Below are 26,640 nucleotides of genomic sequence, written 5' to 3'. Positions count from 1 at the left end.
CATGAGGTCGCCGGCGGGTCACGGTTTTGTAACACAGAAAACACGATAGGTTTTCAAAGCCAGCTTTGAAATATGAATAAATTGTGAATTCAATACAAAGAAAGTTTTCTATATACATATTCTAATGTAAATTTTATATAAAAAGTGAGGCCGCCCGCGGTCTCATTGGCACCCATGGTAGCCGCTTCTAAAACATGCTGCAAATCGTATACCATCCCGTTGCTAGGTGCCTAATGAAGCTAATAATTACCGGAGGGTCGGAAAAAAATAATATTCCTTAGATGTACAGGTGAAAAATTGTGAGGTAGCCGGCGGCCCTCACGGCACCTATTGTTGGGTATCGTGAGATAGCCGGCGGTCCTCATGGCACTTAAAAGGTTAACACGTCGTATTTTAAGTAAATTCTAAACGTATAAGAATTATACAACTTAAACTTCTTGCAGTAAGCTCTATGTAGTACGTAGTGATTTAATGTCGTGGACAAAGGAGCTTCATATAGCATTAGTTGAATGAAAAATTATGAGTTGGTTAACAGATTATATTAAATGGCGTCTACTTTATTTGAGTTGGCGAGAGAATGAATATGTATAAATAAGAGAGATAGAAATAACACCATCACCATGTTTACTCCCCGCAGGAGTGACACTGCGGAGTTTCTCTTCAACGGCGGACAGTCGACGACGTGGCTGGTCGGTCACAAGCTGATCACCATCACAACATCCGGCTGCTTGCAGAACTCCATCAAGCAGGGTCTTTGCGAGAGGTTACCTACAGTTCCTTAACATGTTATATACCGTTCATTAACATATATTTTTTAAATTAAAGTATCTTAAATAATAAACAGAAGCTTATAAATAGTATTTAGCACAATTGTCATGCTTAAAAACAAACACCAATAAATATTTTTTTATTTTAAAAATATTTTAATATTTTTTTTATCATTTTTTTATTTTAAAAACAAACAATACTATTTATTTTTCACTTTTTTATTTTTCTGCTGCTTGATTTTGGCCTCCCCGTAGGATCTACCAAACATAACCATACTTTTTAATTGTGTTGATTTAATGTCTTGAGTTATAGAAATTTATTGAGTTGCAATAGACAGTTCAGTACATATACAGAAGAGGTAGTGGGGCAGGCCAAATAGCGAAACTGAGGTCCGGTGGGGTAATAAAGTCATCGAAAGACGCTGGATGCAGCTGTATATCCTACTGGATATATATATATATATATATATATATATATATATGTAGTGGACCTCCTGTGTCTGAAATAATAATCATGTAAAATACGTTGTTTGGCAGATGCGCGCTATTATGTCGCCAGCACGCCGAGAGCGCGAGCAGCGTGCCGCCGAATACTGATGCTGACACAACCCCCTCCCCCGCTCCACCGCTGCAGGTACGTTATGAGGTCACGATGTGGGACCTACGGCCTTCTAATCCTGCAGTGGTCACATGATATAACGACCCGAGGACCAGGGAACATCCCAACCTGTAATACCTCTACTAACTTTATAATCTCAGACAGCATGACATATTACTCAGATCAAAAAGTAAGTTTTTAAAAACTCCCGACCATTAGAAAGGCAGGCAAATGTTTTTTTTTTTCCTAGGTTGGTAGAATATAATTTGTCTCAGCCCAAACTATTTTGAAGGATGTTTTGTGTTCCAAACGCGTCAAGTCTCGATTGATTGATGTTCCCAGGTGCAAATAAACGACAACTCGGAGCACAGCCAGACAAACTCCTCGTCGAACAACCAGCTGCAGGTGCAGAACCAGAACAGTCACCCACCGGAAGTTAAACGGTCAGTAATCATTTATATAACCTAATTGATCACCGCCTACAAATTGGTTAAATCATACTTTAATGTGCGAGCAAACGTTGGTCATCTCCTGAGGTATGTGAGTGGAAGGACCGGGAGGTAGACAGACGTCAAGCCCTCTGTTCTCAAATATCTCGTGTGCGTCTTCAGTCAGGCTGCACACATGTCTCAAGCTAAAATGTGCCGCCTGAGGTATATAAGCAGCACGACAGGGTGAGATAGAAAATCGTCAGACCATCTGTTCTCAAACATCTCGTGTGCGTAACAATCCCGCCGTCTCTCACCACACCGCACACATATCTCAAGCGGTGACTAGCTGCTACTGCGCTCCAACTCTACTGTATTTATAATTGGCTTTTAATTTTGTACCCTGAACAGACTTCAATCAAAGTCGTGCATGGTGATATCCGACCCGTCGATGTCCCCGGTTCAGCCGGACGGTTCAACCAATCATTGGCTTTCAAAATTTCCGTCGCATGCTCTGCTCTCGCGTGGGCATTAATTGGCTTTAGTAAACATGTAGAATTGTTTTGAAATCTTATTGAATCGATACCGATAGAATTGCTATAAGCTTTTCTAACCGCATCCTTCTATGGTACTTTTAATAAGAAAAACAAAATTTCTAGTATTTAGAGGACTCAACTGATGTGTGGATTTATGATAAAAAAAATTACTATAAATACACTGACTCATATAGAACATACACACGTATACACTATTCATATCTCGCTTTCCCTCTCTCTCCTTTCTTTACTGTCTTACTCTCTCTATTTTTTCTCTCCTCTCCCTTTCTCTTCCTTTGCTCTTCCACTTTCTTGCCTTCTCTTTTACATTGTCTTACACTCATAAATAAATTTAAACTACTATGGAAATCTTAATGCTATTACATACTTAAACTTTAATAAGAGTAACTAAAAGCAGTATAGTGTAGAGTAAAGATATTAAATAATAGTTATATAGATAGCATTACATCTAAGATATAGATCTGCTCTCTTATTATAGAATAAGAGAGAAGAATTATAACGTCAAACACATAAATGAAAAAATTTTGATTATATGAACCAATATTCAGATCAAACATTAAATAATAACTTATACTTCAATAACATGATAAATGTACTTCTTGTTGACTAATAAATTACTTTCTATTAAATATACTCCGTAAAAAGTTAATGATCTCGGTGAACATTGCCTCGAAACACAGAGGACACACCCGAAATAAAGTGCGGTGTAATATCGTAGTGTGTGTAAATGTTTCTGTTGACCAATACCGGTCGTGGTGGGGGCGCCGTGCGTGCGTGTGTGTGCGCGTGCGCCGGCAGGTACAGCAAGTACTCGCTGCAGCACAGCCGCTCCACGGAGACGTCGTGCTCGTCGCTGTCCATATCGGAGGCGCTGCAGCCGCCCAGCGCGCCCGCCTCCAGGTCTCAGCTGAAAGCATGACCCAGCTTCTAGACGCCTAGCATAACTCGCTTGCATTGCCATTATTTTGTACGAAACACTTTATCTTCTAGTTTTTTGTTACGACCTCAATTTATAGATTTTATTATACACTTCAGGGTAATAATACCAATAATTAGATGACACCAGTCACAAAAAATTCTCTTTTTCTTGTAGAAGTAGATTAAATAACAATATGCACGATATTTGCTGAAAACATTAAATAGCACTCTTTAATTCAATGTGTAAGGTATAGATGATTATTAATACAATCATCTCATCATCAAGTTGATATAATCAGCGTCAACAACTGCAAAGAGCATCTTGGTGAAAGAGACCACGACGTTCGAACCGCTGATGTAGACTGACATTTTGTTACCATGTAAATGCATCTTTACCTCCATATAACCAATATGATGTGTATTTTCTTTAGGCAGTTTTGCCTGAACATAGTTATTACCAGAAAACAATGTCCTGAAGTTTCCAAACGTTTCACGATCAGAGATGTCACAGCAAGTGCAGATCTTTTTTTTTATTTGTACAAATGCATTCCAAGCTATTATAATTTTTCACTGCAATAAAATTTTATCACAATTTTTTGTTTAAAAAACTTCTTGACCGTATTATATGACAATTCCGTGTATTGTGAAATCAAAGAGTTGCACAAAATAGAGTTACTCGTTTTATAAATCCAGGGGTAAAGGTTATAAAACTTGTTACAATACAACTATACATGTAATTAGTCCATAGAGACCATTTCTTCCGATCCTCCCGTCTTACTCTATTCTCAATGTCCAAGCTCACTCTTTCACGGGCATTTAAAGCACTATCTGGTAGTATTTTCTAGCATATCTTCATTCCTGATAAAAGAAAAACGAAAACAAATGCCTGTCGTCGAATTAGAATGAACCGTAAAATGTAATTTTTCACGTTTGGGATTCCCATTGTTTCCCGTAACACGATATATTGTATTTATTGTTGACAATCTTGAATTAGTAAAGCATGCATTAAATTAAATAGGGAGAGAAGTCTGGAGGGTAAAGTTGAACACGGATACGTTGATATGACTCTGTGTTTGGCACTAATCGGTGTAACATAGCTCCTGAAGATGCCCCGTGGAGGGGTGAAACACGTGTTGAGTGATTTAACGGTGGTAGTTGTGTAATTCGCATTGTTTTCCGCATGCGCATTTATCAGCGGGCGGTGCACTTTGTTGCACGACTGCACCACTGCATGTGCGAAAGTGGCTATTTATTGGTCTTTTTCTTACTTAGGATGGACCTCCGCAAAGCCTGATTCCATTAAATACGTTGATGCCTACCTAAACTCACTAGGCGTGTTGTCAGCCTCAAGCACCGTACCTGGCTTCTCCCCCTATAACGCGCAGCACCCGCTGAATCCATGGAATGCTGACAATTTACGTGAATGAAAAACATAGCAAACAATATGTAGGGACTTTTGTCAATTTTTATCACGTTTTTATTTTTTAATTATTTATTAGTACACAGGAGAGATATAAATATTTGATTAATGCTTTTTTGTCGATTTTTTAAATTGTGTATTTTTTCAGCATAGTTCCCGTTTTAGAATTTAACTCTGAATGTTATTATCCAAATCTAAATAATACAAATAATTTATATAAATGTCGTTCAACTTTTCAATGTATTGAAAGGTCATATCATAGGATCACACGTGCCCGTATGCAGATGTCGAATCTTTTATCAAAATTACCAACCATCTGTTTCAAGGCCACTTTCTATTTGTTTCTTGATTACAACTAGAGTTCTAGAATTCTATATGGAAATCATCGCTTTTGTGTTTCAAAAATTGAAACCGTCTGTTCTTAAACATTTCGTGTGCGTCATGACAATCATACATTCCTCCTTGCCTCTCACACATTAAACGTGGTGATTATAGCATGCGTGAATGTGACTCAGATCTTGAGGTTTAAGTGCAATACGACTTGGAAGGAAGACAAAGATCAAAGACGTCTGTTATTAAATATCTCGAGTGCGTCCTGTCAATCTTATATTCCTCTTTCTTACCTATCTCATACTAAAGGTGGTGATTATAGCACGCGCGAACGTGACTCAGTTCTTGAGGTTTAAGTGCGATAGGAAGACAAAGATCGAAGCAGTCTGTTCTTAAACATCTCGTGTGCGTCCTACCTATCGTACATTCTTTCTTCATACCTCTCATATACTGAAGGTGGTGACTATAGTATTTGCGAAAATGACCCAGATCTTGAGGTTTAAGAACAATATAACTTTGAAGGAAGACAAAGATCGAAGTCGTCTGTCCTCAAACATCTCATGTGCGTCTGACTAGCCCTCTACAATAGCAATGTGCACTGACTGCAGTCGTATACCGCAGGCAAAACTCGGCGGAGAACAAATCAGGCGAGCCTGCCGGTGACGTGCTCACTCAGTTCTCGCAGCGCATCGAGAAGATCTCCAAGGAGGTGGTGAGTTGGACTTTAATTCATCTTATAGCCCAGGGACTCCTAACTAAGAAAATTATATTGTAGTTGACTTACTGCAGATACACTCCCAGAAACGTCAAATCAAGATAAATAAAGCTATTTGAATATGGAATTTCTTGAAGATCGACGTAATATACGCAACCAAGTACGTTTACACAAATTATTAAACGATAAATTTAATTAATTTAATATATATTTATATATATATATATTCACGCCCTCTTAAATAATATGGGAAGGCACTCTTCCATCCCTCCTCTGTCAATTCTTTATAACCAACAATGTAACTAAATGGTGTAGATAAATATAATGATCCTTTATCTTCCATTTCTTATTCAGGCAAATAGTTAAATACATTGCTGATATCATTTTCATTTTGAGACATGGAAATATTTACAGCTTAGATACCATCACAGCACAATGCTTCCCATAGATATTCTCTAAAGAGACCTCAGTGCGTGGATGCATGGACGACCCATTCTATAGATGTAGAGTTGGGTAACCACCACCAATTCACTCACCTCACCAGTTCTCGCAGCCTACCGAGAAGATTTATAAGAAGAAGTAGAGTGGCGTTTCAATTTAAGATAGAGTATAGACATGGATGTCCAATACTGGTGTGGTGTTCGGTAGGTGATGTTATACGTGTGCGTGTGCGCAGGAACGCGAGGCTTGCGAGTGGGGTTCGCGCGCGGGCGAGCTGGCGGCTGCGGGCGCGTGCCCGTGCTGGTGCGGCGGCTGGGCAGAGCTGCACGTGCGCTCGCCCACCGGCGACGTCTCCTGGCTACTGCGTCTGCAGAACCAGGTCACCTGCAGTTTATTTATTTCATTCATCCATATCCAGAGTGGCAATATGTGGAGCCCATCTGATGGCTGACCAAACCCAAAGGTTCTAGACTGACGACCACTATCTTATTAATAATAATATATAATAATATCCTAATTAGTTCTAAAGTAAATAGAAAATGTCTTATTTTGCCATTTTTTAACAAAAAAAAATGTAGAAAAACTTGTTAAAAATTGTAGTTTGAGTTTTATTATTTTTATAGACGCAACGCCTTCATTCCTCTTTTACTCTCAACATACATTGAGTAATTTTTTTGTTAAATTACCACAATTATTATTTGAAAAAAAAATGGTGATGAAACATAGCTTGCCAGGTCAGCTGGTTCATATATATATTGTGTTCGCAGATGAGCTGGTCGCAGCTGCAGGAGTGGCCGCTGCAGGACGTGCTGGCGGTGCTGTCGCCGCCCGCCTCCGTCACGCTAGACGACCCCCTCCAAAACCACGTGGTGAGCACCAACGACATTTTTTGATTGGAACCCATTTGTATTTGTCAACAAATGAGCTTTCCGATCACCCTGTATAAATCACTCTGAAATATGATTCATTAATTTAATTTTCCTATTAGATCGCGATAGCCTAATAACATCTGGCAGTACAAAGTCTGCAAGTAAGAAAAGGGCCAATATTTAGCCACTTCCGCACATGCAGTGTCTCTGTGTTTGGCACTAATCGGTGTAACATAACTCCTGAAGATGCCCCGTGGAGGGGTGAAACACGTGTTGAGTAATTTGGCGGTGGCGGTTGTGTGATTCGCATTGTTTGCCGCATACGCATTTATCAGCGGGCTGGCGGGCGGTACATTTTATTGCACGACTACCACTGCATGTGCGGAAGTGGCTAAATATTGGTCCTTTTCTTACTTAGGATGGACTTCCGCGAGGTAACGCCTGATTCCATTAAATATTAAAGTCTGCAAGGACAAATAGTAAACAATGATTAACTATAATATGTAGTAATACTAATTAAAAAAAATTGCTACATTATCATTACGTTATCAATTATTTATGAATCTCTTGATTTATAAATAGATCGTAACATGTATTGACTGTCAAAAAATTAGCTAAAAATTCCACACAGCTTTTACAATTATTTTCAATCACCCTGTATATTGATGTAAGATCATTATAAACAATTTATTAATTGACAACGGTAAGCAAACATAATTTTTTTCCCCATGTCAAATGTAAATTCCTTTTTTATTTTTTGAAATCAACTTCAATCTATACAAAGTAAGTTGCCATCGCTTTTCCAGTCCTCGGAACAGTCTCCATACAAGGTTGAGCTAAAAGGTTTATTTGTAACGGTGCTTTAGTGAGCGCTAACGTTCAGAGCTTGGAGTATGAGTTGCCAGTTTACCGTGGTTCTACAGACTATTTTGAAGAGTGTGCAGCGAAATTATACAAAATAATATCTCCTTTTTTCCATGGAATAACAATACGCAAGGATCCACGACATCCGCACACGATTGAAATGCCTTCTACCCGCGCTAAGGGTTTCGACAATACTTTTAGAGTCCAATAGTCAAGTTATGGAACAATCTACCGTCGTCGTTGTTTCCAGCTTCCTATAATTTTGAAGTCTTCAAGTCAAAAGTGAATAGGTTTCGTTCTAAGCAAGCATGTAGACCTCGCAGGCGAGACAGATGTCAAATGCTTTGGGTATTGTAGATAAAAAAATTGCCAGGCTTTATAATCACTTTAAAAATTATTTATACGTTAATACTTTTTTTTTCGTTAAATTTGATATCAAATAATTCACAACTAGAGATAGATAAATAGTTATTTTTATCACTTTCCAATCGTTTCGGTAACTTAATATAAATAAATGAGAAAATTTAGAATAAACAAAACTGAATATATTGAATTTTATAGCTTATCATATATATTTATAATTGTTATTTTTATATATGTCCAGGGTGCAGAGGAGGCACGTGTACGTGGCGATGCGAGCGCGGGGCACGCGTCGCACGCCACCCACGCGACTCACGCAACCAACACGCACCAAGCCACCGTCAACGATCTGCACAAGTCCAGGTCTACTTCTACTGGTTTAAACCTTAAATAACTATTAATTATATAGGATTGCCACTGCTCACTAGTTTTCAAATGATAAGCAGTAGCGACCTCTGGGCACCATAATACCATGTGATCAAAGAGAAGTGATAAAAGAGAAAGACTGGGAAAATTGTAGAATGAAAGAAACAGTACGACATATAATATGATACATGAAAGAGAAGAATGATAACAATAAAAAATATGAATAAATTACTAGAAAATGAAAAGTCCCTGTCCCACACGAGATAGGGAAACGAGAGGTCCCCAACAGCGGGGACCATAAAACAAAAAAAAATACCATGTGATCGTCAAACCGCCTACCAAACATGGCGGTTATGGTACATTATAGTTGTGGAGGAACTTGATTAGTTAAATAAAAAGACTATTAATAATCACCCAAGATAAACATATATGTGCTATATGAGGCTGACTATACACACACATATATAAATATATATAACTATGCTCTATTCCATTCTCTATTGTCATGTGACGTGTGTGTGTGTGCTTGCAGCTCGGACTCCGTGGTGGCGGGGGAGCGCAGGCCGCCACACGCCGCGACCCACTGCATCCTACCGCAGCCGCAACCCGCACGGTACGTAACGATCTAAGTATTAGTCTATCACCCAACCAGGTGTTAATCAAAGCCAACACTCCAGAAGGTCTGCAGAAAAAAACACATACTGCAACAACAACAACAAACAACAAAAACAAATACAAATGCATACTGTAACATGATTACAAGCGACATCTAGGACTAAATAAAGAACTAAGTGTTAACTAGCGCCATCTACGTAGATATTAAAACTGAGTATATGGTACACGAAGATGCCGTCAGCGCATTGTAACAGCTCTCTCGGACGCCCTTGAGTCAATGTCAAACGCGTAGTCAACCCAAGGGTTTTTCAAGCTTTCATGGATCCTTGTGCTCGATCGGTGCATATGATGTAACGACCAGGTCCAAGGTTCCTAAGAAAAACCTCATGTTAATTTAACTAAACAAATTTTAGGTTAAGAGCCTTCCGCCTTTTGTCTTCCACGGAATTTATTTATATCAAAAAGGGGAGAGTATAAACCCGGAATGAATAGAAAGTTCATCATCATCATCACAGCCGTAGAGCGTCCACTGTTGGACATTGGACTCCAAAGATTTAAAATAGTTCGGGCTAGCAGATGCTTAGTTAGCTTTGTTTAGAGTCGACAGATGTCGACTTTAAACAAATTACTGTAAATACGAAGATAGCCAATAGAAGGCAGTTCGTGCAAATGGCGGGGAACGACAGAAATAGATTTTGAAATGGTCCTTGCGTTTAGTATTGTAAAATGAAATAGTACAGATATATATATTTTACAGTTTTCATAAGTTTATATTGTTTCGCTTGTGTGTGTGTACAGTATCTGCACGCAGCCGATCAACATCCCCGGCTCCCCGCAGCGGCAGAGCTCCTCTAGCACCACCGATGATGACGACCTGCTTCTCGTGGTTCCAGAGGTAGGTCATTTAGAAGTTAGGTCTTGAAACATCTATGCGCCTAAGCCCGGCCCATCGCCGCGTTGTAAGGTGATTGGTAATGGGTGTAAAAGTTTTGAACTGGTGTATGTATACCTCATTTGTCAATAAACAACTTTTATACCTATCACCCCCTACGAAGTGATCACATTGAAATTTGTCACGTATTTCCATACATTTTTTTTTTTGGAACACGACAGGCCAATGACTTTGGCAGTACAGTCTTTCTTTATGGTCAGTTTTTCTTTATTAAAAAATGTGATATAGAATATAAGAAAATCTAAAAGCAATGAGGAACGAATGAAAGGCAATATGAAGTATGAAAGAAGAGAAAGAAAGTGAAAAAATGTATGTGAAAAAATAAAATAAATGTAAACAAAAAGTCCCTGTCCCACACCATATAGGGGGTACGTGAGGCTCCCAATAACGGGGGCCATTAAAAAAAGTCTTTCTTTTGTGGCCCCTGCTACGAGAACCCCTCGTACCTATATCTGTTGTGGGACAGGGTTGTTGTTTTTATATTTAATATTTTTTTCATGTAATATTTTCATTTTTGCGCTTTTCTACCGTTCCTCCTATGATCTTTCGTTTCTTTATTTTCGTTCTCTCCCTTTCATATCCATTTTACTTTTTATTCGATACATTTCTTTCTTCTCCTCATACGTTAACTATTACGATTTCTTTGTTTTTATTCTGTATCACATTTTTGATCTATTATTATTCTATAGGTATATATTTTTATTTGCATTATTTTATTTACTTATTTATTTAATTGCCTAGTTTTACACATTTTATCACGTTTTCCGCAATCGTTCTGCACATTTTAGAAACGTTGGACTTGCTCTCTTGTCGTTGATTAGGGAGGCGAGTACCGTCTGCAGGAATATATAGAAAACAATTATTTAATATCTAATAAACTGTTGATTTTTGAATTGAGTATATTATACATGTGTTAACAGCAAATGCTCTCAGCATTTTCTTCGTTTTAAAGCCTTTCCACCTATATGCAATCAGCATGTATAATCGCAGGGCAAGTCGAGGCACCCTGTGCGGCGGTCCAATTCGTCGCCCGAGATGTCGTCTTCGTGGAAGCTGTGCGCGCGCGAGGACGACGAGCTGCCGGTGGACCCCGACGAGATGATCCTGCTGCCGCGCTGCGAGCCCACGTAACTACTCCACACATCCAACTCTCACATAACCACACCAGCATGCACAATGCAAAGATTTTATTTAGATCTCTGGATATATTTTTCCATGTACCTAGTTAAAAAATCAGTGCATGCTTGGGCATTTGGCATTAGACTTTCGGCTTCAAAATGCTGGAGAATTGAAATCAGTGTTCGAAAAGGATGTTGAAAAGACCCTCAAAGTGGAGCCAATATTTTGTTGAATCATTTACCAGTTTGACAAAAGCACTATTTTGTAAAATAGTAAATCATTACATAACATTTAGTTTATTTTTGGAACTCTTTTTTTGTCGTCTATTGTAATACAATATGAAGAAATTACATCATGTATGACTTACAGATTATAGATGTAAAAGCTCTTGAAGCTTTATTTAATCTGGGTGAATGTACAGATCATTTAGAAGCAAAACTTCAGAGGCAGACAAAAGTCTTTAATTTAAAACTTTTACACCTGTCTCCAATCACCCTGTATAATGTGATCATTCTGAAATATGTTATGTTTATTTATATTTCTAATAAAATGCAACAGACCAATAACTTTTAGCAGTACCAGGGACAAATAGTAAACGAAAATTATAAAAATATTTTTTCTTAAAACATTATCATTTCGTTATTGTTTATGATGTACCATTATTTAATTAGTTGCAAAAATTAATATTCCTCCAAACAAAACACAAAAAAACACTTTGGCAAATATAATTTATTTTCACGTAAATTTACGTGTGTATATATATATTTTATTCGCAGCACGGCAGCTATGACATTACACGCGACAAAGAAGGCGGCGAAGAAGAGCGACATGCGCGTGTCCTGCGAGGCCATACCGGAGGAGATCTCCGGCACCTCGCCGCTCGCGCAGACGAGTGCGCACGCGCACACCAACGCGCACGCCGCGCCCGCGGTGCTCCCCGCACACCCCACACACCCAACACATCCACATCTCATGACTTATAACTCCGATCCAGGTGAGAACTGCACTTTTTCTTCAAGGCTCTTCACATACAAGATATTTCTACATTCATTCATATCAGCCGATGCATGGCCACTGCAAGGTACAGGCCTCCTACAGAGATCGCGACTGGTCCTGTGTTCCTGTGGTCCTTGATTACATATATGCATAGCTGCAGCGTTGGTGAAGACTTACGTTCAGCAGTACAGGAATGTAGGCTAATGGTGATGACTTTGTGTGATATCCATACTACCTGACCGGTACATCCGTATTTACGTATAATTCTACAAGGGCTCAATATAATACAAATTACAATCAAGTTTAGATCTTTTAACTTAAACTAGGTGAGTTTCAAACGCGACCCATACTATAGTATATAATTTGATGACATTAGAATTTTGTTTGAATCCATTTGTTTGTATGCCTTTAACATGTCACTTTCACTTTACTTTAAGATTTTATTGGTAATATTGCTAGGTCAGTAGACAAATTGTGCAATTTATGCAACAAATGATAAAATTCACTTCATATTTACCGCAAAATGAACTATACGCACCGTAATGTGGTGGATACCATAAATTTGTTGAAGTTGTAACTGTGTACGAACAAACAGCAATAAACCACTAACTAATTTGTTTAATTATAAAGTTATTCAGAAAAGACTGTGCGCAGGCGGGGCCGCCAGTGGTGACGCCACCGCCGCACACCACCAGCTGCAGAAGGTGAGCGAACACCATAAACATTTGTTAAGAATATTCTTGACTTGATTAATTTTCCAAGTGTAAAACTTACAAACTTTTTAAAGGTTATGTAGTTTTGTTAGTTTTTCAGCAAAAAACGTTTACAAAATACTACATTTTGTTGAATTTCTTGTATACTTTTATTTATTTATAGTTTGTTTTTTTTGTAAGCAACTAGTTTGTTAAAATATTTCCGTAATATAAACTGTTAATGAGTTTGTTATTTAATATTATATTCGTTTCAAGTTACAACTTAAATCTATGGTGTCTCAAAATACGTTTATTGCAAGCTTTTATAAGCTAATTATTTACTTAAAATTTTAAAATTGCGTTATACTGTGCCGTTAAAAGAATGTTGGTGGTAGGTGAAAGAAAACGGCAAATCGGCAACAGAAGAAAAGTATAAATATTTAATTAAAATGGGTAGTGGACAGAAAACCTGGTTTAATTTTGCACCGCAGCTTGGTACTCACCTGATGGTGGTGGTAGCCAGCTGCATGATCTCCCAGCACTGGTCAGGCGGCAGCAAGTCGAGAGCAGGGAGCGCTGGTAATACACAGGATGTGTTGGTTCCGGTGCAACGTGATATAAATTCAACCTCAAAGATTGTTGGTTATTTTTAGTATAAAACTCGCACCTGTGAATGAATGTCACAGTTTTGATATACATATATAAATATATGTACAATTTGCTCCGCTGACAGTAAACCCCGAGATAGTTTGCGATGAAGGAAGGAAAGAAGCCGAAAGCAGTTGATGTGATTGTTCACTGTCAGAACGGAGTTACAAAATGTAAAGCATGTAAAACAAAAATAGGAGAGATAAACAAATAAACAAATTGAACAGTAATAACGAATACATAATGATGGAACTATGGACACAGACAAAATGTTAAGCTCTAACTTATAGATAAATGCTACTTAATATTAATGTCTTTATAATATTTGTTCAACACTTACCCCTTGGGGTGCGAGACGATGTAAAGGTTGTAGCGTGAATTAAATGATGCCCAGGGAATGAAAAGGACCAAGACGTGAATTTATAACGTAAATTCTAATTGGCCCCGGCGCGTGAGACGTCACGTAGCTGGTGAACGCAACCGAGGCCAGAATCCTTCTCCCGGGCAATCGATGTAAACTGCTGTGGCTGGTGCGCGGGCGCATTGGAATGTTTGTTATAAAAACAAAGATCCGCTGAACCAATAGCACGCTCCCACGACCCCACGCCACTTGAGATGTACCGTTACCTGCTAAGGGTTGAACAATTTTTTGCTGTATTGCGATTTATGAGATGTTTTTCGTGATTATATTTTTTTGGTTAAAATTTTAACTAAGATTTATGGGACGTTAACTTGCAACGTTACAATATATAAGTGTTTCATATAGGCTTTTATTTTCTCAATTTTATATTTTGCTTATATAACTATGTCAGACCGCAAGCGACAGCACGGTGACTGACGGCCGTGGACGCAAGCCGCCTGGAGTGCCGCGCGCGACGCTCCCCCAAGCGTCCGTGCCGTCCGCAGCGCCCTCCTCCGCCGGGGCCTTCGAGAGGGACGAGCTGCCGCCGCTGTCGCGCTCCAAGCGCTCCAACACCATCTCCGTCATGAGCCCCACGAGGAGGAACCGGTCAGTGCAAGAGTCTGATCAATACACTCTGATAAAAGTATCCTTAACAACTGCATTATTTTGTGTAATACACATAATATATGTAGAGAAATGAAAGAAAATATTTAATGGAATCAGGCGTTACCTCGCGGAAATCCATCTTAAGTAAGAAAAGGACCAATATTGAGCCACTTCCGCACATGCAGTGGTAGTCGTGCAACAAAGTGCACCGCCCGCCAGCCCGCTGATAAATGCGTATGCGGCAAACAATGCGAATCACACAACCCACTCTGTGTTTGGCACTAATCAGTGTAACATAACTCCTGAAGATGCCCCGTGGAGGGGTGAAACATGTGTTGAGTGATTTGGCGGTGGCGGTTGTGTGATGAGGTCCTTTTCTTACTTAAAATGAAAGAAAAACGAACGAAAAATAGTTCAAAACAAAAATTAAGTAACTTGATTTTGGATTTGTGAAATATATAAAAGGTTTTTTTTTTTGCAAATGTTACAATCATGGAGATTTTATTACAACTACACGTTCTGTACGTGTGATTATTATCAAGTAAACAAGAAAAATTAGTTGATTTTTTAAAGAGAATATGAGATGTTAACTTTGATACCATTCATTTTTATTTTATTTAAATACTGTTTTACATATATTTCTTCTATATCTATCTATATATTATATTTACTCTGTACAAAATTAATTTTGCTATTGCAATGTGAAAAGCAAATAACTCCGGGCAGTACAAAGTTTAAAACGACAGAAAGTGAACAATAATTAATTTTAATATGCAGTAATACGAATTTTACGACCTAATATTATCTAGAACTAAGTAAAAAAAAATTAGGTGGTAGTATTTTTTTAAAACATAATGTGTGACGTTACATGCTTTTATTTTGTTTACATTTATATATTACTCTACCTTTCTTCTAAATGAATACGCCATGTATATTGTATACAGGATGATTTAAGTTTTAAAGTTTTAAGGCTTCTTATATTAATTTATTTTACTATTGCAATGTCACAGGCAAATAACTTTTGGTAGTACAAAGTCTATGTGAACAGATAGTAAACAATAATTATTTACTGTACGTAGTGTTGCGAATTAAAACACTTTTTTAGTTAATTAATAATAAATGAACTGTATATTCATCCTGTATAATTTTAGATGAAATTAATTGTAATGTAAATCTCTAATCTCCTAAGCCGAACCAGACAAAAATGTGAATTTATTTTTTAGCCTAAATGTGTTGATGAGTCTTCGAAATGTTTCAACAAATCCTTTATAGATCTGATTTCTTAGATCAAGATTTCTTAGAAGTTTCATAGTTTAAATCTAAAATTATAAGTTATTATTAAATAAATATCATTATATATAGCATTCAAGAGTTTTTAGTTGATTGAAATGTGTGATACTTAGTTTGTTGACACATTTATATGATTGATTTTATAATGTACACATCAAAAAGCTGCGACTCTCCTCGGCATTCGGAGCTGGTAGTAGCTTTCAGGGTATGTGTTGATATGTTGGTCCAGTGAGTATAGTATAACGTACAGAGGCGTGTGTGTGCAGGGAGCCGCAGTGCACGCGCGCGGTCGGCGGCGGCATGGCGCCATCCTTCGTGTTCCTGCAGCTCTACCACAACATGAGCACCTACCCCATCTCGCCGCCCGTGCCTGGTCAGTCACCTTGTGTCTCTCATTTATCTAATATATAAAATTCTCGTGTCACAGTGTTCGAGCTTGAACTCCTCCGAAACGGCTTGACCGATTTTTACCAAATTTTACATGCGTATTCAGTATGTCTGAGAATCGGCTACTATCTACTTTCCATACCCCTAAGTGATAAGGGTGGTCCACTTCTAAATTTTATTTTTAATTTTTTAGACAATTTTTTTGGTTTTTATTTTATTATGATACAGCATACAAAAATACATACAAACCTAAATTTTCACCCCTCTACGATCAACCCTTATCTTACATTTGTTAATTAAAAACATTATTTTTTTTTCAAAACAACGTTTGCGGGATCAGCTGGTTTATTTATATACTTAATACAATAATACCGCCATTAACAAAAGTAACTAATCATTACGAAATGACGCAAATATATAAGTCCCCAGAGGTTGTTAAGCACACAGAGCCTGTGTTATATATATATTGTTAAAGGCTTTATAGTAGCAATAACATTTATTACACGCAATACAAAGGATAACAATAAAATAAAGAAATCCTAAACACCGATCAAATAACTAACCTAGTCTATATACACAATTATAGTTACTTTAAAAAAAACGAATTCTGTTTACAAAAGTAAGTTTAAAATGGCGCTATACTAATATCGTCGAGTATAATTTACAACAGATATACAAGAAGTTATATGTTAGTATTTACTTAATCAACGCCATCTATGTCACAGATATGTTAACTTTTGTCATATATTCGCATATTGGTCATAGGAATATTTTCTAAATGCCTAACTAAGAGAACGCACGTGAGTACTATATTTCAGTTAATATGTTCTGTTCGTATTCTTCTGCACAGCGAGTGCAGAAATATCCTCTGTAGTTCTCTTCTGTTTCGTGACGAATGTGTGCGATGTGTCCGCAGGCGAGGCGCCGACGATGCTGAACCCGTTGACGGAGCGGCCGCTGAAGGTGACGGGCGTGCAGCACGAGCGCACCATCAAGAACCTGGACCTGGTGCCACCGCTCGATACATACAAGGTGAAGACCTTTGCGGAGCAGTCGCAGTCGTCTTACTGCCACGGCACTTCTCGTGAGGGTGACCTGTGAATGAGCACATGGATTAACAGTTACAATCCATTCGCATCAAAAACGCCAAAACGTTCCTAACTGTCACCTCTGAAAATAAGCCTTCAGCTGGTCACTGTGAACACGACTTACTGAACATAACTTTAATTCGAACATAATTTATTCAGTGCCCTGCTATGCTGTCGAACATCTTCATTCATTGCATATTAACGCTAGAACTGACTTTAGAAATTTATTATCACAACACTCGCCAATGGCTTATATCAGGGCTTCTTAAACTTTTGTCATTCACGACCCAATTTATGATTGCGAGTTTCTTGACGACCCCATACAAACATAAAAGAAAAATAAATTAATATTTTTAATGATTTATTTATTAGGTAACAATATACATATACATATGAAAATATATAGTTTTATAATTCATTTTGAAACATACAAAAGTCTAAAATTAAAAATTGCACAAAAAATAATAAAATTGTTTTTATATTAGTTTAAAACCTTCAAGAAATTCCCGTGTCTCGACGCTGCAAGTCCTCTGTATTCCGCCAACTCTAGTGATGTTATAAAATGATATATATAAATATTTGACATCAAAATCTCTCGACGCCAGAATTTTGCCACGCGACCCTATTTGGGGGTCGCGACCCATAGTTTAAGAAGCCCTGGCTTGTACAATTTGGTTTCCTTTTGATATGTTTTATATATCTATTTATTAATTTATAAGTAATGAAATTAAATCTATTATATAAAATTCTCTTGTAACGGTATGCGTGATTGAACTCCTCCGAAACGGCTCGACCGATTTTCGTGAATCTTAGCGCGCATATCGTCCAGGGAGGAGAATCGGACATCTATTTTTCATCCCTCTAAATATTAAGGGTGGTCCACACCTACATTTGTTTTTTATCTTATAGACCAAAAATTTTTGTTTTTATTTTTTATGATACAGCATACAAAAATACATACAACCCTAAATTTTCACCCCTCTACGGATCAACCCTTATTTTTTATTTGTTGTACATACATGACAAAACAAGGTTTTTGGGATCAGCTAGTGATTAGATATAAAAAAGATATTGCGAACTCAAAAAAATTCTAAGTAAGAAAAGGATCAATATTTAGCCACTTCCGCACATGCAGTGGTAGTCGTGCAACAAAGTGCACCGCCCGCCAGCCCGCTGATAAATGCGTATGCGGTAAACAATGCGAATCACACAACCGCTACCGCCAAATCACTCAACACGTGTTTCACCCCTCCACGGGGCATCTTCAGGAGTTATGTTACACCGATTAGTGCCAAACACAGAGTGCTATATGTATGCACTTTATTGCACGACTACCACTGCATGTGCGGAAGTGGCTAAATATTAGTCCTTTTCTTACTTAGGATGGACTTCCGCGAGGTAACGCCTGATTCCATTAAATATCAAAAAAGTTCCTCGTAAAGATGTATATCATATAAGTTGCCTGTCAATGAATTTGTTTTATTTTGTTTCCCAAAGGGGAACTGACTTCTTGCCTTTGATATTAAGTTCTATCAAATAACAATAACTATTACTATAATATATGAGCGAAAAATAAAAAAATATATAACCTTTTGGTGAGTGTATATATGAATTTTAATTGATAAAGTTTCATCTCTAGCTTTGAACGACAAGTTGTTATTGTCTTGTATTCAAGAAATTCCTTCGAAAATTTATTTATTTTATTTTTTCTTAATACAGGAAGATTTCCAAGGATATAGTAAAGTATGCCTTAGTGTTATGTTGTATTTTTAGATCGGCGTACTGTACGTGGGCCCGGGGCAACAGGACAACGAGGTGGCCATACTCAAGAATGAATACGGTAGCGTCAGGTAAGCATATGCATCTATAAGAATTCATTATCTGCTGGTATCTTGCAGAATGTAGAAACTGTCACAAAGCTAGTAATGTTGATTTCATCTAAAACCAGCTGTACCTTGGGAAATTTTGTCATACCAACTTAGAAACTTTAGTGAGCTTATGCAAACAACATTGCTGTAGATCATCACATGATCAAATGCATTGTTTTTAATTCTATAAAGGACATACAAACATTCATTTTTATATGTATAAATATACATAAAGAGCAAGTAGTGTAATCTAGTCAGTGGACATAACAATGAGCGGTATAGTGCAATCTCTATAATAAACATCAGCTCATTTTTGCTTTGGAAGCCCTTTTCTAAGCAAAATTGGTAGGATCAAACTTGCTTAGGTATGGAGAGGGTTCTGATCGCTATAACTTCCCTAAATCTACTACACAGGTCGTAATCCCACTAAATACTAAAACGTCATATATCTCCCACGCTGATACGTTCAAAGGAGAACGGAGCAAGAGCTAAAGTGGACAGATAAACTCACTAAGATTGTCGAAAGACGGTGTTCTTCGAAATTTGTGGCAACAATGTCTAGCAGTATTCCCTGCAAGATCGAATTAGAAATGAGCAGATCTGCACAAGAACGAAGATCACCATCTTAGCTCCAAGAGTTGCTCATCTGAAGTGACAGTGGGTTTACTACATCACTCGTGCAACTTGTGGCCGTTGGGGCCGAAGTTTCTCGTGTGGCGACCACAAGCCAGCAGACGCAGCGTGGGCAAGCCCTGGGCGCACCGTCGACATAGTTACTCATAGATCTCAGAAGGAAGCCTTTGCCTTGCAGTGGGCATCCGTCGGCGAAAAATACGAAGACGTCCACCAGTGGACTGTCATAATGATGCTGATATTAAATAAAATACCATCATATTCTTTACGTTGCAAAGGCAGGGACCATATATGTCATGTATACCGTATTAGTAAACCCATTATTTTGCTACGCTAGTTTAAATAACTAATATACGTGGATGAAAACATGAGGTCTCTGTTGGTGCAGGTATTCAGAGTTCCTGCGGCAGCTGGGCGGGCTGGTGCCACTGGACGGCGGCGACGAGCCCACGCTCTTCCTGAACCTGGAGAAGGGCGGCAAGGACGGACGCTACGCCTACGTCTGGCACGACGACATCATGCAGGTTACACGAGCTCCCTTAACTTTAATAACATTTTTCTATCTAAAAATTAATCTTTAAAGTAATTTTGTCGACGAAAAATATATTAAAATTGTTTTTGATTATTATAACAATGGCAACAATCTAACCAATCAATATAACAGCAGCAGGTAAAGATGTGTTCACCGTAATTGCCAATTACAATTCAGTAATGCATTCTTGACTATAGTTGTTGTTACAAATTTTCTAGTCATTAATTGTCAAAGTTAATTATATTCTAATTATCTTAGATAGATATTATGATAATCTTACTCATAAATTGTCGATCTAACAAACATTTTACCTTTTTGTATAAGATTAATTATTTACGTATGTTTTAAAGTTGTTTTAAACTATTAAGGTTCATACTATAACTTTACGAAAAATATTCGTGTAGTTATAGGGTCCCTTGTTAGTTTTAACGAATAGAACCTCGTGAAGTTTTCAGAACTCCGTGTGTATTGTAACTCATGTTTAAGTAAGAAAAGGACCAATATTTAGCCACTTCCGCACATGCAGTGTTAGTCGTGCAATGAAATGCACCGCCCGCCAGCCCGCTGATAAATGCGTATGCCAAACACAGAGTCCTCTGTGTTTGGCACTAATCGGTGTAACATAACTCCTGAAGATGCCCCGTGGAGGGGTGAAACACATGTTGAGTGATTTGGCGGTGGTGGTTGTGTGATTCGCATTGTTTGCCGCATCAGGAGCTATGTTACACCGATTAGTGCCAAACACAGAGTGCTATATGTATGCACTTTATTGCACGACTACCACTGCATGTGCGGAAGTGGCTAAATATTGGTCCTTTTCTAACTTAGGATGGACTTCCGCGAGGTAACGCCTGATTCCATTAAAGCATGTTTAATTAATTTATAATAAGAAGATATCTGATGCGTACGTTGCGATAATTGAATCTATAGCCGATGTGCTATGATAGTAAAACATGAGCATTGATTGTTCGTGCTGATGACGTGCCGCGGTTGGTGCGCAGGTGCTGTTCCACGTGGCGACGGCGATGCCCTCGTCGGCCAAGGACCCGTCGTGCAACGAGAAGCGCAAGTACATCGGCAACGACTACGTCTCCATCGTCTACAACGACTCCGGCGCCGACTTCAACATACTCACCATCAAAGTCAGTTCACACACCGACATTATTATATCACCTCACGCGATGATCGCCACTATGACCGGTCTGGTGTGGCCGCCACTGGAGCACCCGGCCCCAACGGCTATCAGTTTCACGAAGCCTCAGTATATACAGGATGATTGGTTATAGAAATATTAGCCCATTTAACAGAAAAATTATAGGGTTATAAAGCTTTTATTGTATTTGTAATCATCCTGTTTAAAAAGGTCACTCTAAAAAATTCATTTGATCTATCGAAGTGTGATAGATCAAATATTAAACAATAAATAATCTTAACATTTAGTTATTGTGATATAATGTATTTTGACTTTCAATAATAAAAAGCCATCATACCTTAGGAATCACAATGAGAGATGAAGATGTCTGAAAGACATGTAAAGAATATTTGAATTTGTGAAGAATAGAAGACGAAACTTGGAATGGAAGGAGAAAATAAAATAAAACCGAACTTGAAAATATTATTAGAGTTCACTAAAACGAGGGCCATTAAAAATGTGTATATATATATATATATATATATATATATATATATATACATTCATTACTCCGTGCTAAGCATAGCTCGATATCTATTCTGCTCAAAGGACCTTCAAAGTTCTGTTACAATGGCAACTGACAAATAACTGTAATTCATTGAGGCTTTTAGAGGGAGTTTTAAAACCGTAAATAAAGACAAGCCTATCATACCTTTCTCTAAATCAGTAACTTCTAATTGCAATTATCATAAATTCTGTGTAATGTTTTTAATTGGTTGACTACTGCATTGAAGATAATTGTGACAATGATATAAAAGAAAACAGTTGTCGGCTCTACCCAAATCAAGGTGCTTTTGGATTCCTTGCAGCTTTAAATTAAAAGATATTAGTATAGGCTATTTTCAACTGGTTCTATCGAAAACCTAGAAGCCCAATACCCAGATGTGAACATTCTGTGTCTCAAATTACATTATGATTATTATATAATGCTATTAACCCAGGCAGAATTTTAATAGCTTGCGCAACAGGGGTCCTCTAACCCTGTTCCGCAAGCTCATATCCGAAGTGGCTTTAAGAGAAATCGCTGGTAACCATATACGTCTCATGTTCGTTTGCAGGGGCAGCTCAACTTCTGTATCGTGATAGTGGAGCCGATGGAGCACGGCATGAACCGCGTGTTCGTGAAGAGCAAGGACGAGCGGCTGCGCAGCAAGTTCCTGGCGCATGTCGACGCGCACGCCGTCTCCGACCACAACGTGGCGCTGCTGGCGCGGCAGATCGCCGTACACTGCGCGGTCGGCATCACCCATCACCAACTATTAGATGATAGTCACCTACTATTAGATGATAGTCACCTATTACTAGATAATAGTCACCTATTACTAGATAATAGTCCCCTACTACTGGACAATAGGCACCTACTACTGAATGATAGTCACCTACTACTGGATGATAGCCACCTACTACTGGATGCTAGCCACCTACTACTGGATGAAAGACAACCTACTACTAGATGATAGACAACCTACTACTAGATGATAGACAACCTACTACTAGATAATAATCACTACGAAATGTTAGTCATCAACTACCAACATAGAATTAGAGTTAACTTCCACCTCAAGCTGTTGAATACAACAAATTTGATCGCACCTCTGCCATACCAGTTTGCAGAATTGAATTTCGATATGCTTACAACTCGACTCGCACGAGAACATATGTATTTATTGTAATTTAAAAAAAATTGTGCAAAAAGGCAATTGTAACGATACATGTACGGTTACAGCTAGCGTCGCAGATCTCACAGTCGCTGAAGATGGGCGGAGCGCCGTTCGCTTCCAACTCCTTGGAGCGTTTGCGGCTCATCAAGCGGTTGCGGCGGAGGGCGGAGGCCGAGCGACTGGCGGCCGCAGCCCGCGCACCGGCGCCGTACGCCGCCGCCCCCGACCGGCAGCGTCGCGCCGCGGCCGACGACTTCAACGACTACACATAGTCTGTCCCCACCCACACACCCCCACCCCATAGCTCCAACGTTGCTACACACACGAACACCTCCGGCTCGAAAATCACTCCGCCGGAATCTCCGTGACCTGGGTCACTAAACCATCGTTTTTATTGTTGGTCGTTCGAGCCGGATCTTGTACGAATGTGCGCCCGCAACGTAACCTCTCCGCGAGCCTCGCCGACCGAACGAAATGCGAATCCCTTGTGTTGTTCGTGCGCTCGTACGGGGCCGGTCGCGACGCGTTTGTTGATTCGAATGGCGTCTTGTTGCACAGTTGTTGAGGCGGGAGACGAGTCTTACCAGAGTAAGCCTCTTTCGTACTCGGGTAAGAAAGAGACTTACTCTTTCGTATCAGAGTATAAAAGAGACGAATCCTTTACTTCTGCAGTGGAATTAACTGATTCACGAATTATTGTTGATGATCATCCGGGCAGCGCTTGTGTGGGAACACCGCCGAACTGTTTAGTCGAGGGTCGAGCCAATGTAATATTTAACTGTAGCGTCCGGGCGACGGGCGATGCGGCGGTCTGGCGATCGTTTGCGTTATCGGCAACTTCAAGTATTACTTCATTTTAATAAACCGGTGCTTGTAAATAAGGTTTTGTTTCTTTTCACCGTTCAAAGCCTACCGGACGTGTGATATTGGAGCGTACACATAGAGTTGGTACTGTATATAGCGAAGGGCGCTTTCGGTAATGTTAAGAATCGTTTGTCTCGCTTCGGACCCCGCCTCCGCGAGCTATACGTCCCGGACCAAGGCAGCTACACGGAGCCTTGCGCTCAGCGACCGCGAGAGCGTCGCCATCTAGTGTCTATTCGTTGTTATAGAACGCCGGCGCGCAGTTGGTCGACGCGTTACAGTTGGAGTTGTAATTAATGTTAATTGTAAGAGGAGCAGCGGGGCAGCCCGCCTCCGAGCCTGAACTTTCCCAGTTAATCAGCTAAACGTTGAAAACTGCTAAGGTTTAAGTTCAGAATTTTCGAGCTGGTGTCGCGACGCCTGCACACTCGGGACATTTTTTAACAATTTTTTCGTGAGATGTGATAATAGTGTAGCGATACAATATTTGCTACAGATGTATAAATGCTGACAGATTTTTCTACTGCTTCGCTTTGTAGGTTTGAGAGGACTTGTACCTGGTCCTCTTCGTCACTTTCCGTTGCGCCCGGAGTCAGTCGCGCGCGTCGTTTGCAACTGTTGCTGTTCGTCGTTCGTAGCGACGTGGCCGCTGCGCTGCAGCTGCCGTGCGCAGAATGCATGTTTGCAATCAACAACAACATATATTCGCAGCGACGACATGTTTTCGTTAATTTTGCATGCGTTACCGAGCGAACAGTCTAGAAGCGTTCCTGCGTCTTCTACGCCGTCTATTCCTACCGTACGATATGAACTTTACAGGCAACGTATTGCTTTCGTTACCTGGGTATACGAACAGATATAACGGTGTGTATTTGGCGCAGGAGCGGCACAGCTTGTAGTTTTGCGCGCGGCGTCTGATTTGGCGGCTTGGCAATGCACAGTCCGTACTAGTTAGGTAAACATTTGTGCCCAGCACCCACTTCACCGAACTGCGAGAGGATTTAAAACAGTTTCGATGCAAACGAACCAGTTTGGGGAATGTTTATTTTATAAATCAATGTTTAGGATTATTTTTTAATTAATGTTTTCAATTTGTGTGGAGGTTGTCTGTGGCTTAGAGCTTAATGTTTTGTTTGTTTGTGGTCATCGACCGGGCCGCGGCGGGCGGCGCCTTGTTCAACAGCCGGAGCATTTCTTGTTGAAATATTTTATGTAGCAATTTATTTCCTGACGAAAGATTTTGTAATCAAATAAATGATGGCTATTTTTTCGTGTGTTTCATTTGCCCCACTCCCACTGCTGAAGTGCATGATTGAATGTAATGACCCATGAACAAAAATTATTTACAAATGAGAACCGGTTTTAAATATTCGTCATCATTTCAGTTGGATTTCACTTGGAACCTCCACGTGACTTAGGCCTACCTGCATAGGTTTTCAATAGAAGCGGTAAGATGTGACCCCCTTCCAGTGTCCAATGCCTAAAAATAGATATTGTTAAGGCCCTCAAATCTATGCCGGAAGCTGTTTGTCAATTTCACGATTTGTACGTGCATGCAAAAGATAAAAAAACCTTTCTAAGCTGATTGTAATATATTGTGTACAAATAAATAACATTAAGCAACCAAGGTTACCGTCGTAGCTCTGACAATGGTCGTCTGAATTAACATTGGGCAGGACCCGTGCAACTAATGGCCGTTGGGCTGAAAGGTTCTCCAGTGAGGACTAAGAGCCAATAAACGGGACTTGAATTGGTGGATGCAGGCAACGCAAGATCTGAACATCGTGGCAAACTTTGCCTTTGCATATACCTAACAGTAGCTATCTTTCGGCTGAAAAGAATAATTACAAAAGAGAGAGAAGACAGAGAATTTGAGCAGGAAGGATTTTATAGAAGGCCGAAAATGGCCGAATATCTCCGACAGGTTCCGATTAATTCCGCTGGTTTTGTAGAGAAACTGCACATATAATCAAGTTGATTCCGATAAACGCTGGTAGATTGGCGTAGGCTGTCAACTTTCTTTCTGTGTACAGCTTATGACAAGATACGTAAATGACAATCATTTGATGTCACTTCTAGTGTCAATGTCAAATAACTGACCAGAGACAAAGAGCTCTACATTTTATGACATGTAATGAAACCGAAAGATGGTTGATGCAGACTTGTACAATGTTATACGTAGCGTTAGTTACATAGATCCAAAATCAAATCATCTGTTGTATTTATCCAAGCCGGGTCGTGTACAGGCGCGTTCCGCTTTTGCGTTAATAAACGTTCAATATTATACGGGATTACGCCACATAACAAAGAATAAAAACATTTGGTCGTCAATAACATTTGTACACAATACACGAATTTTGTTGAATTGAATGTGTTCAACCCACAGGTGTCCATTCCGAGAACTGAAATATTAAATCAAAATAAATCCCGACGAATATTATATTGTAAGTAATAGTAGAAA

At 39.1% G+C, this 26,640-nt stretch overlaps 1 protein-coding gene across 5 annotated transcripts in view; it reads left to right on the top strand.

Annotated features, from left to right (window-relative positions):
- The window catches only part of gig (tuberin), an 89,400-nt gene extending 63,953 nt beyond the window's left edge, over window positions 1-25,447 (top strand). For 3 of the 5 annotated variants that reach the window (XM_068776121.1, XM_068776122.1, XM_068776120.1), the window contains 20 exons: window positions 638-763; window positions 1,305-1,401; window positions 1,708-1,808; window positions 5,640-5,730; window positions 6,410-6,553; window positions 6,942-7,043; window positions 8,512-8,630; window positions 9,166-9,246; window positions 10,047-10,143; window positions 11,191-11,327; window positions 12,096-12,313; window positions 12,946-13,019; window positions 14,468-14,664; window positions 16,221-16,327; window positions 17,258-17,373; window positions 19,203-19,279; window positions 20,319-20,454; window positions 21,464-21,604; window positions 22,713-22,889; window positions 23,381-25,447. In XM_068776121.1, coding sequence (XP_068632222.1) covers window positions 638-763; window positions 1,305-1,401; window positions 1,708-1,808; window positions 5,640-5,730; window positions 6,410-6,553; window positions 6,942-7,043; window positions 8,512-8,630; window positions 9,166-9,246; window positions 10,047-10,143; window positions 11,191-11,327; window positions 12,096-12,313; window positions 12,946-13,019; window positions 14,468-14,664; window positions 16,221-16,327; window positions 17,258-17,373; window positions 19,203-19,279; window positions 20,319-20,454; window positions 21,464-21,604; window positions 22,713-22,889; window positions 23,381-23,587 — 2,545 coding nt within the window. In that variant the 3' untranslated portion in view covers window positions 23,588-25,447. The remainder of the gene's footprint in view (window positions 1-637; window positions 764-1,304; window positions 1,402-1,707; window positions 1,809-5,639; window positions 5,731-6,409; window positions 6,554-6,941; window positions 7,044-8,511; window positions 8,631-9,165; window positions 9,247-10,046; window positions 10,144-11,190; window positions 11,328-12,095; window positions 12,314-12,945; window positions 13,020-14,467; window positions 14,665-16,220; window positions 16,328-17,257; window positions 17,374-19,202; window positions 19,280-20,318; window positions 20,455-21,463; window positions 21,605-22,712; window positions 22,890-23,380) is intronic. The other 2 variants (XM_068776123.1, XM_068776124.1) reach the window with 2 other exon arrangements.
- The last annotated feature ends 1,193 nt before the right edge of the window (window positions 25,448-26,640 follow it).

The sequence above is a fragment of the Battus philenor genome, unplaced genomic scaffold (assembly GCF_028537555.1).
Source record: "Battus philenor isolate CCGP_79_NKW_IND1 unplaced genomic scaffold, ilBatPhil1.0.hap1 SCAF_9, whole genome shotgun sequence".
In the NCBI taxonomy this organism is placed as follows: domain Eukaryota; kingdom Metazoa; phylum Arthropoda; class Insecta; order Lepidoptera; family Papilionidae; genus Battus; species Battus philenor.
Note: the sequence above shows the minus strand (reverse complement) of the source record. Positions and strands in the feature narration are given on the sequence as shown.